This window comes from Notothenia rossii (assembly GCF_949606895.1).
Source record: "Notothenia rossii genome assembly, chromosome: 6".
NCBI classification, from domain to species: domain Eukaryota; kingdom Metazoa; phylum Chordata; class Actinopteri; order Perciformes; family Nototheniidae; genus Notothenia; species Notothenia rossii.
Window position 1 is genome coordinate 53,677,264 of NC_136909.1, and position 14,307 is coordinate 53,691,570.

General features: G+C 42.9%; 1 protein-coding gene across 2 annotated transcripts in view; it reads right to left on the reverse strand.

The window, feature by feature from the left end:
* Positions 1-2,323: 2,323 nt before the first annotated feature.
* LOC307042440 (histone-lysine N-methyltransferase EHMT1-like) overlaps positions 2,324-14,307 on the reverse strand; it is a 56,301-nt gene continuing 44,317 nt past the window's right edge. For both annotated transcript variants that reach the window (XM_079686311.1, XM_079686310.1), the window contains exons 17-23: positions 8,808-8,952; positions 8,196-8,273; positions 7,906-8,021; positions 6,261-6,347; positions 6,101-6,179; positions 4,247-4,422; positions 2,324-3,803 (exon numbers count right to left, since the gene is read on the reverse strand). In XM_079686311.1, the coding sequence (XP_079542437.1) occupies positions 3,698-3,803; positions 4,247-4,422; positions 6,101-6,179; positions 6,261-6,347; positions 7,906-8,021; positions 8,196-8,273; positions 8,808-8,952 (787 nt within the window). In that variant the 3' untranslated portion in view covers positions 2,324-3,697. The remainder of the gene's footprint in view (positions 3,804-4,246; positions 4,423-6,100; positions 6,180-6,260; positions 6,348-7,905; positions 8,022-8,195; positions 8,274-8,807; positions 8,953-14,307) is intronic.

The window sequence follows — 14,307 nt, forward strand, 5'->3', positions numbered from 1 at the left end:
TCCTTCAGAGACCCCACGTGGCCGACAGACGCCAGTCAGGCTCCACCTGGACCGGCCCTGTTTCCATAGCAACAGGGAGGAGAGTGCCACACCAGGTCAAGTTACACAAATTAAACAACATTTTGCCTACACGATAACTTCCAAAATAAGAGCAAGCCTGTAAAAACAACCAATGAAGCTTTAAATATCAGTTAAAAGTATGTTTAATAAAATAAAACTGTTATGTTATACATAATTATTGTCCAATATATGTTTTAGGGTGTATTAGAGATCATTCAGTAAAGCTATTCGTAACTCAGTTCATGGGGACTCAGGGGTTATTAGAACTGGATTGTCAAACACCCCCTGTGATGTGGGTTACAAAAGACATGTACAGTGGGGAAAAAAGTATTTAGTCAGCCACCAATTGTGCAAGTTCTCCCACTTAAAAAGATGAGAGGCCTGTAATTTTCATCAGGTATACCTCAACTATGAGAGACAAAATAAAAAATAAAAAATCCAGAAAATCACATTGTCTGATTTTTAAAGAATTTATTTGCAAATTATGGTGGAAAATAAGTATTTGGTCAATAACAAAAGTTCATCTCAATACTTTGTTATATACCCTTTGTTGGCAATGACAGAGGTCAAACGTTTTCTGTAAGTCTTCACAAGGTTTTCACACACTGTTGCTGGTATTTTGGCCCATTCCTCCATGCAGATCTCCTCTAGAGCAGTGATGTTTTGGGGCTGTCGCTGGGCAACACAGACTTTCAACTCCCTCCAAAGATTTTCTATGGGGTTGAGATCTGGAGACTGGCTAGGCCACTCCAGGACCTTGAAATGCTTCTTACGAAGCCACTCCTTTGTTGCCTGGGCGGTGTGTTTGGGATCATTGTCATGCTGAAAGACCCAACAACGTTTCATCTTCAATGCCCTTGCTGATGGAAGGAGGTTGTCACTCAAAATCTCACGATACATGGCCCCATTCATTCTTTCCTTTACACGGATCAGTCATCCTGGTCCCTTTGCAGAAAAACAGCCCCAAAGCATGATGTTTCCACCCCCATGTTTCACAGTAGGTATGGTGTTCTTTGGATGCAACTCAGCATTCTTTCTCCTCCAAACACGTCTAGTTGAGTTTTTACCAAAAAGTTATATTTTGGTTTCATCTGACCATATGACATTCTCCCAATCCTCTTCTGGATCATCTAAATGCTCTCTAGCAAACTTCAGACGGGCCTGGACATGTACTGGCTTAAGCAGGGGGACACGTCTGGCACTGCAGGATTTGAGTCCCTGGCGGCGTAGTGTGTTACTGATGGTAGCCTTTGTTACTTTGGTCCCAGCTCTCTGCAGGTCATTGACTAGGTCCCCACGTGTGGTTCTGGGATTTTTGCTCACCGTTCTTGTGATCATTTCTGACCCCACGGATCTTGCGTGGAGCCCCAGATCGAAGGAGATTATCAGTGGTCTTGTATGTCTTCCATTTTCTAATAATTGCTTCCACAGTTGATTTCTTCACACCAAGCTGCTTACCTATTGCAGATTCAGTCTTCCCAGCCTGGTGCAGGTCTACAATTTTGTTTCTGGTGTCCTTTGACAGCTCTTTGGTCTTGGCCATAGTGGATTTTGGAGTGTGACTGTTTGAGGTTGTGGACAGGTGTCTTTTATACTGATAACGAGTTCAAACAGGTGCCATTAATACAGTTAACAAGTGAAGGACAGAGTAGGCTCTTAAAGAAGAAGTTACAGGTCTGTGAGAGCCAGAAATCTTGTTTGTTTGTAGGTGACCAAATACTTATTTTCCACCATAATTTGCAAATAAATTCTTTAAAAATCATAGTGATTTTCTGGATCTTTTTTTCTCATTTTGTCTCTCATAGTTGAAGTATACCTAGGATGAAAATTACAGGCCTCTCATCTTTTTAAGTGGGATAACTTGCACAATTGGTGGCTGACTAAATAGTTTTTTGCCCCACTGTACTAGTTTAATGATGATTTCTCTCATCCTTACTGGACAGCTAGGTTGATCAGTGTTATGTGGTTCTGATATTTCAATGTTTTAACTACAGCCAGAAGTAGCCTATGGAAACTGTACTTTAGAGCAGTGGTTCCCAACCCGGGGGGCCGCCAAAGATCGCAGGGGGTGCGCCAGGCCTCAGATGATTTGAGGCCAAATATCATATTTAGACTTCTTTTTTTTTTTAGATATAATTGTAACGCAATACATGATTGTCACTGAAAGCCTTGTCTCTACATTACAATATAAAAAATAATTGATTAATTAATTTTTAATAAAAATTCAAGTTAGTACTGTAGCTAATAAAGGCATACAAAGACAGAAATGTATAATTATTTATTTAATACAAATGTTTCTTCTGCCCGTAAAGTGTCCAAACCAGGCTTTTCTGGATGAGCGCATTTTTAAAACATAGTCATTGTCCATGCCGGTTTCAGTTGGATTATTTGTCACAGTGGCTCCGATCAGATCGGTCTCCTCCATTTTGTAGATTATTTACGACTTTTGAATCCACATAAACACATCGGCAAAATCCGGCTTACTTTGAGCATGTGTTTTAAACATCCCTTTGTGAATTGTTTCCACTTGCGCCGTCCTTTAATTTCTTCATACAGCGGGAATCCAAATGAATGAATCCTGAGTCTAATACCCATCAAAGTCACTCCAATAGTGCTCCTTAATTACGCTTTCATCCTCCTTTAACAAAATACTTCACATTCATCCAGTTTGTGACAGTAGTTGTAGCATTTTTGAGACTTTTAAACTGTAATTACTGCTGTTGCTCCCCCCTCCCCGTGTGTGTGTGTGTGTGTGTGTGTGTGTGTGTGTGTGTGTGTGTGTGTGTGGGGGGGGGGGGGGGGGGGGGGCGCAACTTCAAACAGGAGTCATTGGGGGGGCTCTTTGGAAAAAAGGTTGGGAACCCCTGCTTTAGGGGATCTTTGGTCTGGAGCCGTTTTCCTGCCTTGGCCAGAATAAAGGAGAAAAGGGATTAAAAAATGTAAACTGAAAAATTATTATATTTACAGCCAAAAGTATGTTGACAAACACATCGCGTACTTTGGGTCAATAAGTTGTTCCTTTTTCGAGTCCATTAGTGTCAATATATGTTTCAGCTGAATAGTTTTTAAGACAACACACTTCTTCACACCGAATGTCATCAGGTTTCTGTTCCTCAACGCCAACTCAGAGGACATCATCCCCCGACAGAAGCTGCGTCTCTTCTTCTATTGGCAACTATAATTCATTATTAAATAAAACAGATCCTTTAAAAATGTGTTTAACTGCTCGTTAGACATTTCGTAAAAAGCATGTTTACATAAGAGATCAGACTATAAAACCATTGCATTACTTCATTAATCCACCAGTATAACACTTGGCAGTTTTCAGAGTTCACCACTGTTAAAACCTTCTTTTTAAAATGCTAGTTAAAACCACTCTCACAGACAGTATTTCTGGCTGAGCTGCAGTGTTCTTATAGAAAAGTGTCATTAGGTCTGTAAATAAGTAGGAACATGTGCTCTGAGATGACACATTTCCACAAGCTTTATTACTCATGTGTTGCTTTTGAACAGGGAATCTAGGTGAACAGTAATAAAACAACAGTCCTATGTGGTATCAGGTTCAGAAGACAGTGTTTCCGACATTAAAGAGATCCAACAGAATGAGTCAAGGCTGAGGGGGGGACGTCAGTGGTCATCAGTGAGATTCTCTGCTGCTGGTGGAGTGGCGACACTTGAGAGAGCCACACTGGCAGCTGAAGTACTTGCTCTTCACCCTCCAGTAGTGATCGCCATAGTCAAACCTGGTGAGGAAGAGACAGCAATCCATCAAAGGAACTTTATAGCTAGCACTTCGTTAGAAAAAGTGGTTGGGACACTTTTTTCAGATTGAAAAAAAACACCAGCGGCCCCGGCAAAAATATACAGTAATGTAGGCTCGCTATTTGTTAGCTATTCATTAAAGTGCATGCTTCTTGAGGTTTTCCCTCATATTAATCATATTGGTCCACTCTGGTTCAGAAACACACCCGGAAAGTGAGAACAGTTTTCCAGATTTAAATGTTCACTGTGCAAATAAACCTTTCTCCAACTTTTTTCAGAACATTTTAACACATGATCCTAATGCAGAGTTATGGGGACAAAATTTGCAGTTTCTAAAAGTGCTGGGGACATGTCCCCAGCGTCCCCAGTATAAAATACACCTATGGTTGCTGGAGAGGAAAATGAAGGCTGCTCCACCACTCACCCTATTTGGTCTCCAGCCTTGATGGAGCAGCTGGAGAAGAAGGCGATCCTGGGGAAGCGCAGGTCCTGGTGCATGGTGAACACACGGACCGCCAGCAGGGTGGGCTCACACAGGTGGTTGATGAAGCGCCCGATGTTTCCAAAGAGTCTCGCATCAATACAGTGAACGTCTCCAACCTGCACAGCACCGTGAGCAGACAGAGCAAACAATGGGAAAGACGTGCAGGGAATATGTTTTTCACGATATGCTGTCCTTTTTATTACTTACTTTTTTTTTGACAAATATGTGCGAATGGGACAAGAAAACATACATTCATCCCCAATGGAAAGGCTACTGCAAAATGATCTCTGCTTTTACTATTAATGTGATTGATTAATAAACATTTTATTCTCTTAAATACTGACAACACAAATTCCTAAAATAATCTTGTCATTAAGACAAGTCTTTTTTTTCAGAAAATGATTTGCCCCTCACATTAGTTTTGTATAGCTTTATTAAGTGACACTTATTAATGATTGGTCTGTCTTTCTCTGTCTGCAAAGTTAAGCTCTTCTTGAGAATTTAGAATTAAAAGAGTTTACCATTTGAATAACTACTCCAGGAAACCATGGACTCTTCCTGAGAGCAGTGACAATGGTTTTCCACGGTGCTTCCACAGAAACTCCAGCAGGCGGACTCATTAGCGTAGTTAGTGTGGTGCAAGTGGGCACGGGAAGTTGATGTTATTATTTTAATTAGATTTAACTGAGCTCATTTTGTTACCGGTGTACCCAATATTGGTTGTTAGTCAGAGGTGTGAGAAGTACTCAGATCTTGTACTTAAGTAGAAGTAGTAGTACCAGAGTGTAGGAATACTCTGTTAAGTCCTGCATTCAAAAGGTTACTCAAGTAAAAGGACACAAGTATTAGCATCAAGATATACTTAAAGTACCAAAAGTAAAAGTACCCAACATATATAATTACACTTCAAAAGAACAACTGGCTATTAAGGAATCAAAGAGACTAGTCCCCCCTGGTGCTAACAGCTACCTGTCATCATGAGCTCAGCTGGTGTGAGACAGCCTGAGGAGTGCTGAGGCAGAGAGACAGTTCAGTTCAGTACAGATCTGCAGTATTGTATTTTGCCGTATTGTTTTAAGTCTCTTGTTCTCGTGTTTGCTGCCGTCTTTGCCGGGACTCTCTTGTAAAATAGACTCTGAATCTCAAATGCGAACATTCCTTATTATAGTCCTTATTTCCCTAAATATATAATGTAGCTGGAATGTATAGAGAACCATGTTCAGGTTTCTGTTTTTTATTGCTTTTGAAGGTATTCTTATATACTAACAAAGGACTGGCTTATCTAAAGCCAGTTGAGTAGCACTTGAAATGTTTTGGCTCTATGAAACCTGATGTACTTATATGATTCTGTTTTCTTCAAGTTTGTATCTTCTTGGTCGAATGCACTTATTGTAAGTCGCTTTGGATAAAAGCGTAATTTAAATGAAATGTAATGTAATGTAATATTCTAAGCAGTGCCTTGTAAAACGTGGGCGGGGCACTTTCACTCGTGTTACTCTCGATCAAATAAAAGATTAAGATTCAAATCCATTAGAGTTCAACTGAATCCTGCCTCAATCCTAACCTAAATACTCAATGTTACCATTCTCTGTGTGACAAAACTACACTGTAAACATAAATATCTGATTACATGAAAGTAACAGCAGCTTCACACGTGTTCTCTGATTCCTCCCTCTTATTGAAACTGCATTTTCTTCTCTTACCTCACACAATGACAAGTTAACACTTTCATGCAATCATGTCTCATACCAGCCAAGTGCAGCTGTTTAACATTCATTAAACCGAGTTAATCACCTTATTATCGAGGGTGAAGAGGAAAGAGTCATTCTCTCTTTTATCGGCCTCTGCATCTGTGATGATCTCTCCGACATACCTGTGGAAAGATGGGGGGGATATTAGAGCTGCGGTTCAGTATTGCTGTAAAACAATGAATTTGGTGTAGGCCTGTCCTCACTCGCAGACGAAGGTTCCCTGTGGGATATCCTGCATGGCCCTGACTCCCCAGCCCATCCTCTGAGTCCTGAAGAGCTGCAGCCGCACTCTGAAACAAAACGACACAGTAATCATCCACCAGCTGACAGCAGCACACTTCAGAGGAACATTAGCACAAACAAAATGACATTATATTTTTTTAAGGAAGCACAGCTTCAAGAGAGAAAAACAAAACTTCAGAACCAAGGCTTTTCCTGCCAGAGGAAATGTCATTTCCTCTGGCCTGGTAACCACCTGCCAGTCACACAAGGAGCATATAATATATAACACGTTTGGAATTATGATTATTATTTCTTGGATATGTACTGTATATGTAAAGAGAAAGCATTAAAGCAGCATAATGGTAATTATCAAGCATGTACATTCTTTAAAAAGGAAATAGTTCCTACATAAAACTGTTCAAAACAAGGTCTTAGCAAGGATTATCATTTGTGACAGGGTCATGATTTCTTAAGAGAGACATGGCTGTGGACATGTTAAAATGTATTTTGTGTGGCTTTAAACCCCACAAGCCAAGAGCAATTGAGTTGTATTAAATAGAGGAGAAAGCAGACATCCCTCTGCTGATCTCTCTAACACCTGCCTGGTTCAGGAGGTAGAACAGTCGTCCTACAATCAGAGAGCCAGTGCGTCTGTGTGTGAACATATAGGGCTCCTTATGAGCAGGTGGCAACCAAAACAGAAAGATATGGACACAAGATGTGTGCAAATTAACTTTAGTTTCCTATCCATGTGGACATGATTTAAGTGGGGGGGGACCTAAACTCCTCTAGGGGGGTCCGGGGGCATGCTCCCCCGGGAAGATTTTTTTTAAAATGTTGAAGTTAAAAGCATCAATCTGGTGCACTTTGAGAGCAACATGAAGAGATCTATGGATACATCTCTCAACACATATGAAACAGAACTGTAAGCAGATTTTCTTTTTTCTTTATGGATATTTTACAAATCACTCCTTTCAAACTGTATTCTTGTTTATTAATAACAACTTTTTTTTACTGTCATATAGTATTTTATACCTGTTTACTTTATTCTGTTATATTTTTATAACTATAATGATCATATAAAGATGTGCCTTTACTTCACTGGTTGTAGAAAAAGCTTCTTATATTCGTTAGCATAGCTAGCTAACCAGATGCTAATAACAACAAAGTTATTGACTGTATGATCAGTATAACAGATGCCACTGGGCTTTCAACTAAAGACACAGACACGCAAAAACTGCGGCATGTACACGGCTCCTTATGGGCACTGCAATTTCTGAAGTGCCGGAGCGGCGTTCTGGTGCTCTCTGTCAGCCCTGTCAGACGAGACATATACCACGTGATGACACGTTAGGCTCGTGTTGTGTTCAAGGAACCTGAACTTGGTCAGGAAAAACAGGCACTCGCTTGTTTAATTATTTTGCGGTCTAGATTTCTTTAATTTTTTCTTTTTTGCATATGTTTATAAATTACCTCGAGGGCCGTACCAAATGGTCTCGCGGTCCATATACGGCCCGGAGGCCGGAGGTTCCCCACCCCTGTTTTAACCATTAACATAATGATCATGCAACCAAATAATCTTTGAGTAGTGTGCCCATGTTGAGCTGTGAGGAAGAGGAAGGTCACCTCAGGCCGTTCTGCACCACTCTGTTCCTGCAGCTCCTCCAGCAGGAGCAAGCGTGGTTACACTCAAAGAGCACGGGGGGCTCCCTCTGACAGAAGTCCAGGGGTAGTCGACCCTCCTACAAATACACCAGGAGACATGTTACACACTGCTACCAGGAACACACACGTGTCACTGTGCTTTTAGAGTTGTTTTTAAAATAAAATCAAACTTCAATTAAAGCTGTGTGTGTGTGCGTGTGCGTGTGCGTGCGTGCGTGCGTGCGTGCGTGCGTGTGTGTGTGTCTACTTACTCCATCATACCAGCAGCGCAGACTGAGCTGCCCACACATGCAGCTGCTGGAGGAGCAGTCTTCTGTGCAGCTACAGTGCTGAAGGACACGGACATCAGTGAGTTATCACGTATTATGACATTTAGCAGTTTTTTTTCTCTACATTGCTGGACTGTTTTTGAATTCATTTCCTGGACATGTGAGAAGAAAATAACAAATAGAACCAGCAGGCCGGTCAGTGTTGTTCTCACTTCACTTGGACAGCACAGTTAAATCTGATATTGGATGTTTGGTGAACAGCAGTTTCTTCTGCTTGTGAATTTCATTAATTCCATCACCTCTCTGGAATTAAAAAAAGGCTTCTGGCGATCTCGCACGGGAGACCTGGTAACACTCACACAGCAACAGTCTGACGTTAATGTGACCAAGACTGCTTATATTACATATTTTTCTCACTGTCAACAAATCCCATGATAAGACCAAAGGAGATGTATCACGCTTTGAAACACACACACAATACCTGTTAGGAGATACATTTAGTATTGACTTGGATCTGCTCTTGGGATGTTTTGACAATAAAAAAAGATAGAATATTACTGATTTATTCTTAAAATACACAGAGTTAGAGCTCACCTGTAGATGAGTGATGTCTCGGTCTATGTTCAGGGCGGAGGTCACACAGCTGTCAGGGATGTACTTAAAGTTTTCCGGGCTCGGCTCGCTGTCCACATTATTAACACAGGCAATAGGAACTGCCTCATACCCTCGTGAAATGTCCCTGAGAGAAGGAAAAAGTTTTTTTTTAGGGCTGTCAAGTTAACGGGTTAATAACGCGTTAATAAAGTGTGAACGCCAAATAAAATAATGCCACTAATTATTTTAACGTGCGATTAACGCATGTGTATTTGTCCTCAGCCCCACCCCGTAGTTTCAGAGCCCAAAGACTTGACGTTGTTGTTGTTAGTTGGATGGTGGGAGATTCTAGTGCGAGATATGGATACAAAAAAAAGGTGTTTTAAACAGCAAGCCAAGCACACAGCTGATGCTGACAGCCCTGCTCCTGCCGCTCGCTTGCGTTTTAAAGTTTACCGGGGTGACGCCTGGACAACAACAGTGATAGCTAAATGGGTGGCTACAGCTTAACATTGTGGAGGACGAGGGGCTGCCTTAGATCATTCGGATCGCATCCAACTTGTCGACTGCACATCACAGCGCATTATTTTGACCCACAGTGGGAACTTCAGTCTCATGCTTTGACTGTTATGAAGACAGAGGAGCGGCATTTCGCCGACAACTGTAAACAGGCTTGTCTGTTTGAGCAACTGGCTCAGTGCAAATAAGTACACAGGGTTGGGAGAGAGTGTAAGAGAGAGAGAGAGAGGTTCCAGGCAGTGTTCATTTTGGCAGCTGTTTTTGATTTAGTCTTAAGACGAAAATGGTTATTAGTTTTAGTCACATTTTAGACATTCCTATCCTTCATAGTTTTAGTCTAGTTTTAGTCGACGATAACTCAAAACGTGTTAGTCTAGCTTTAGTCGACGAAAAATTATATTTTAGTCAACTTTTGTCAAAATGTGTCTCTGAACGCTCCGTCCCCAGCAGATCTCTGTGTCCGCTGCAGCATGTATGTTAGGCCACGCCCCCCGCACACAGAGAGACACAGGGAGATCGCTCTTCTGGAGTGAAGAGAGCGGAAATAATGATATTGCAAGTTAGAAACGTAAGATGCATTTTGACAGACAAAGATGGACACTTGGGGGGAAATATGCTGCATTTTGAATGTCCGATAGTCCACCATTAACACCTTAGTCCCGTCTCGTCAACGAAAACTAAATATACATTTCGTCATTGTTTTCGTTATCAAGAATCTATTTTTAGCTCGTCATCGTCTCGTCTTAGTCATGTAAAAAAGGTTGTTGACGAACATTTTTCGTCATAGCTTTCGTTGACGAAATTAACACTGGTTCCAGGTTGTTGTATAGAGAATATTCAGGAGAATATTTGTCATTGTTCAGAGGTTGTTGTGTTGCGAATATTCAGGAGAATATTTGTCCTTGTTCCAATGATAATAAATAAACATTTGTATAAAGCATATTTGTCCACTCATATGTTGATAAGGGTATTAAAAACTTGAAAAATATTCCTCTAAGGTACATTTAGAACAGATCAAAAATGTGCGATTAATTTGCGATTAATCGCGATTAACTATGGACATCATGCGATTGATCCCGATTACATATTTTAATCGACTGACAGCCCTAGTTTTTTTTAATCTCATTCAATACTAATGGGAAAAATATATATGCATTTAGATCTGCATTGAGAAAATATATAGAAAAAAACAAGACTGTGAACAGTATCAATTCTACAATTAATGACTAGTGGATGAAGTAAATCATGCATAAGAAAAGTTTCGAGTTTGAAAAAAAAGTGAATTTGGAATCTGTGAAATGTTTTTTAGTTTTTTTTAAAAACACATTTTAAATGAATGTTTTAATTCTCAACGGCAATAATTTAATTTTCTGAGATAACTCATCAAACACTAAGACATTACCTGTCTGGAATATTTATTTTATAATTCAACATTATATAACATCATATTATGAAGAACCAGCACCTTACCGTGGTAGAGAGGTTTGTGTGCCCTGATGAACCTGGGGGCTTTGTTGTCTGGAACCTTGTGTTCCTGGTAGGGTCTCCCATGGCAAATTGGTCACAGGCAAGGGGCCAGACTAAGATTGGTTCAAAAGACCTCATGAAAGACGACACACAAAGTGAGGATACCCGGCCCGGAGGAAGCCCGGGGTCCCCTTCTGGAGCCAGGCCCAGAAGTAGGACTCGTCGGCGAGCGTCTGGTGGCCGGGCTTGCCACGGAGCCCGGCCGGGCACAGCCCGAAAAGGCAACGTGGGCAACACCTCCGCTTCTCCGTCCCGCGGGCCCACCACCTACGGGAAACAGCGATGGGGTCGGGTGCGCTGCCAGAAGGGTGGCAGTGAAAGCAGAGGGTCTCGACGGACCAGACCCGGGCGACAGAAGCTGGCTTTGGGGACGTGGAACGTCACCTCTCTGGGGGGGAAGGAGCCGGAGCTTGTGCGGGAGCGTTACCAGTTGGATCTGGTTGGGTTCACCTCTACGCACAGCGTCGGCTCTGGAACCTTACTTCTGGATAGGGGTTGGACTCTATTCTTCGCCGGGCGGGTGTAGGGATACTCACAAGCCCCTGGTTGGGTGCTTCGTTGTTGAAGGTTTACCCCAGTGGACGAGAGGGTCGCCTCCCTACGCCTGCGGGTTATGGGGGGGAAAACTCTGACTGTTGTGTGTGCTTATGCACCAAACAGCAGTTCAGAGTATATGGCCTTCTTGGAGACCCTGGAAAGAGTCCTGTATGGGGCTCCTGAAGGGGACTCTTTAATCTTGCTGGGAGACTTCAACGCACTTGGAGGGGCGTGATTGGGAGGAACGGCCCCCCTGATCTGAACTGGAGTGGTGGTTTGTTACTGGACTTCTGTGCTAGTCATGGATTGGCCATAACAAACACCATGTTCGAACATAAGGATAGAATAGAATTGGGAGGGATGAAACCCTCTTCAATGGTCACACAGGCAGAGCACACAGCACACACAGTGAAATGTGTTCTCTGCATTTAACCAGTACAGCGCCTGGGGAGCAATGGGAGTGAGGGGGAAAGGGGGGTGTCCGGTGCCTTGCTCAAGGGCACCACGGCAGGGCAGGAGGTGAACTGGGACCTCTCCAAGTAGCAGTCCACACTCCATATTTTAGGTCTGGTTGGGGACTTGAACCGGCGACCCTACAGCTCCCAGTCCAAGCCCCTACTGACCGAGCCACTGCCGGACTGCTCATAAGTGTACATGGTATCAGAGCACCCTAGGCAGAAGGTCCATGATCAATTTTGTTATCGTATCATTGGACCTGAGGCCGTATGTTTTGGACACTCGGGTAAAGAGAGGGGCGGAGTTGTCAACTGATCACCATCTGGTGCCGAGTTGGGTTGAGTGGCGGGGGAAGCCTCTGGACGGACCTGGTAAGCCCAAACGTGTAGTTCGGGTGAACTGGGAACGTCTGGAGGAGGCCCAAGTTCAGGAGGCCTTCAACTAGGGGTGGGCGATATTGAAAAATATAATATCACAATATTTTTCAAGCAGTATCACGATAGACGATATTTTTCACAATTTTTTTTCATGTCGGTTATTATGGTTATTTTTCAAGTTACTTAACAGTACAACCACCTACAAGGTAACAAAAACTAAAATAAAAAGGAGTAACACACCAAAATACCATTTCAAGCTGGTTTTAATTCTGCAATGAATCCCTGAATGAACAATTCAACAGGAATTTTGATATGGCTTCCTCAGTGTTCAAGTACGTAGGCCTACACCCTACACAAATAACGTTAACACTGGTTTCTTCACCAATTAAAGTAAGTGCACTCTCTTGGTAAATGAAATAAAAATATTCAAGGCACAGTTTCTCAGTATAAAAATTAACTTTCTGTTTTAGGTAGCACTAGCAGTGATGTAACATCAATAAACATGAAAAGGAGAGCAAAAAATAACTAACTTTAGACTTGAAGTGCAATCAAAGACTTTAGCATAACTGAACATATTTTTCAAAAGGGAAAAACAATATAAATACCTTATTGATAAAGTAAAATATAAGCCGACAGAATCAACCGAGACAATAAATGAAGTGCAATACTGTCTGAATCCTGACTAGACAGCTTGGTTTTTACTAACCATTATCAGTATTTAGTTACTTCGGCATAATTTTGATGATTACAATTAAGTCACGGTAAAATAGGTTAATTTTGTCGTAGTTTGTTTCCACCACAGTATTTACATGGATATAAGCTACGCCCACTCTCAAGCGCATCCTGTTTGAATGAAAGGAGTAAACACAGCTGACAGCCGCGGGGAAACTCCAGCGGTTACAGAGATGAGAATATTCGCATCGCATCCGTTGTGAACGCAGCATAATGCAGTTCGGAAACCACTGTTCTGACGCTTTTAAAGCAACTTCGAGATTTTAACAGTATCAGGGACACACAGTGGCCGTAGGACGTACAATTATTTTCGGGGCTTCACGGCCAGACCGAGGGGCAATGGCGGCATGGCCGTCATGGCCGCCGTGAAAATCCTACCCTGGTTCACTCGCAGCACTCACAGTGAGTGCACATTCTATGACTCTGTATCACGATAGATATGATATCTCTGAAAAGGCATATTGTGGAGACCTAATATCGTGGAGACGATATATATCATCATATCGCCCACCCCTACCTTCAACTCACACCTCCGGCGGAGCTTTTCGGGCATTCCTGTGGAGGTTGGGGACATTGAACCAGAGGGGGCGGTGTTCAAAGCCTCTATTGCCGAAGCCGCGGCGGGGAGCTGTGGTCTCAAGGTCTTAGGTGCCTCAAGGGGCGGTAACCCTCGAACCTCCTGGTGGACACCGGTGGTCAGGGAAGCCGTCCGACTGAAGGAGGCCTTCAGGGATTTTTTATCCCGGGGGACTCCCGAGGCAGCTGCAAGGTACCGACAGCCCCGAAGGGCAGCAGCCTCAGCCGTGGCAAAGCAGCGGGTGTGGGAGAAGTTCGGCGAAGACATGGAAAAGGACTTTCGGGCGGCACCAAAGTTGTTCTGGAAAACTGTTGGGATGGGATGGGACGTTGTTGACCTCAACTGATGGAATGTTAGGGCGTTGGAAGGAACACTTTGAGGAACTCCTGAACCCGACAACTCCGCCCTCTATGTTAGAGGCAGAGCTGGAGTATGACGGGGGATCAACACCAATCTCCCGGGGGGAGGTCACTGAGGTCGTCAAACAACAAAGCCCCGGGGTGGATGAGATCCGCCCAGAAATGCTGAAGGCTCTGGGTGTTGAGGGACTGTCATAGTTGACACGTCTCATCAACGTTGCGAGGAAGTCGGAAACAGTACCGAAGGAGTGGCAGACCGGGGTGGTGGTTCCCCTTTTCAAAAAGGGGGATCAGAGGGTGTGTGCCAATTACAGAGGCATTACACTACTTAGCCTCCCCGGGAAAGTTTACTCTAAGGTACTCGAAAGGAGGGTCAGGCCGATTATCGAACCTCAGATTGAGGAGGAACAATACAG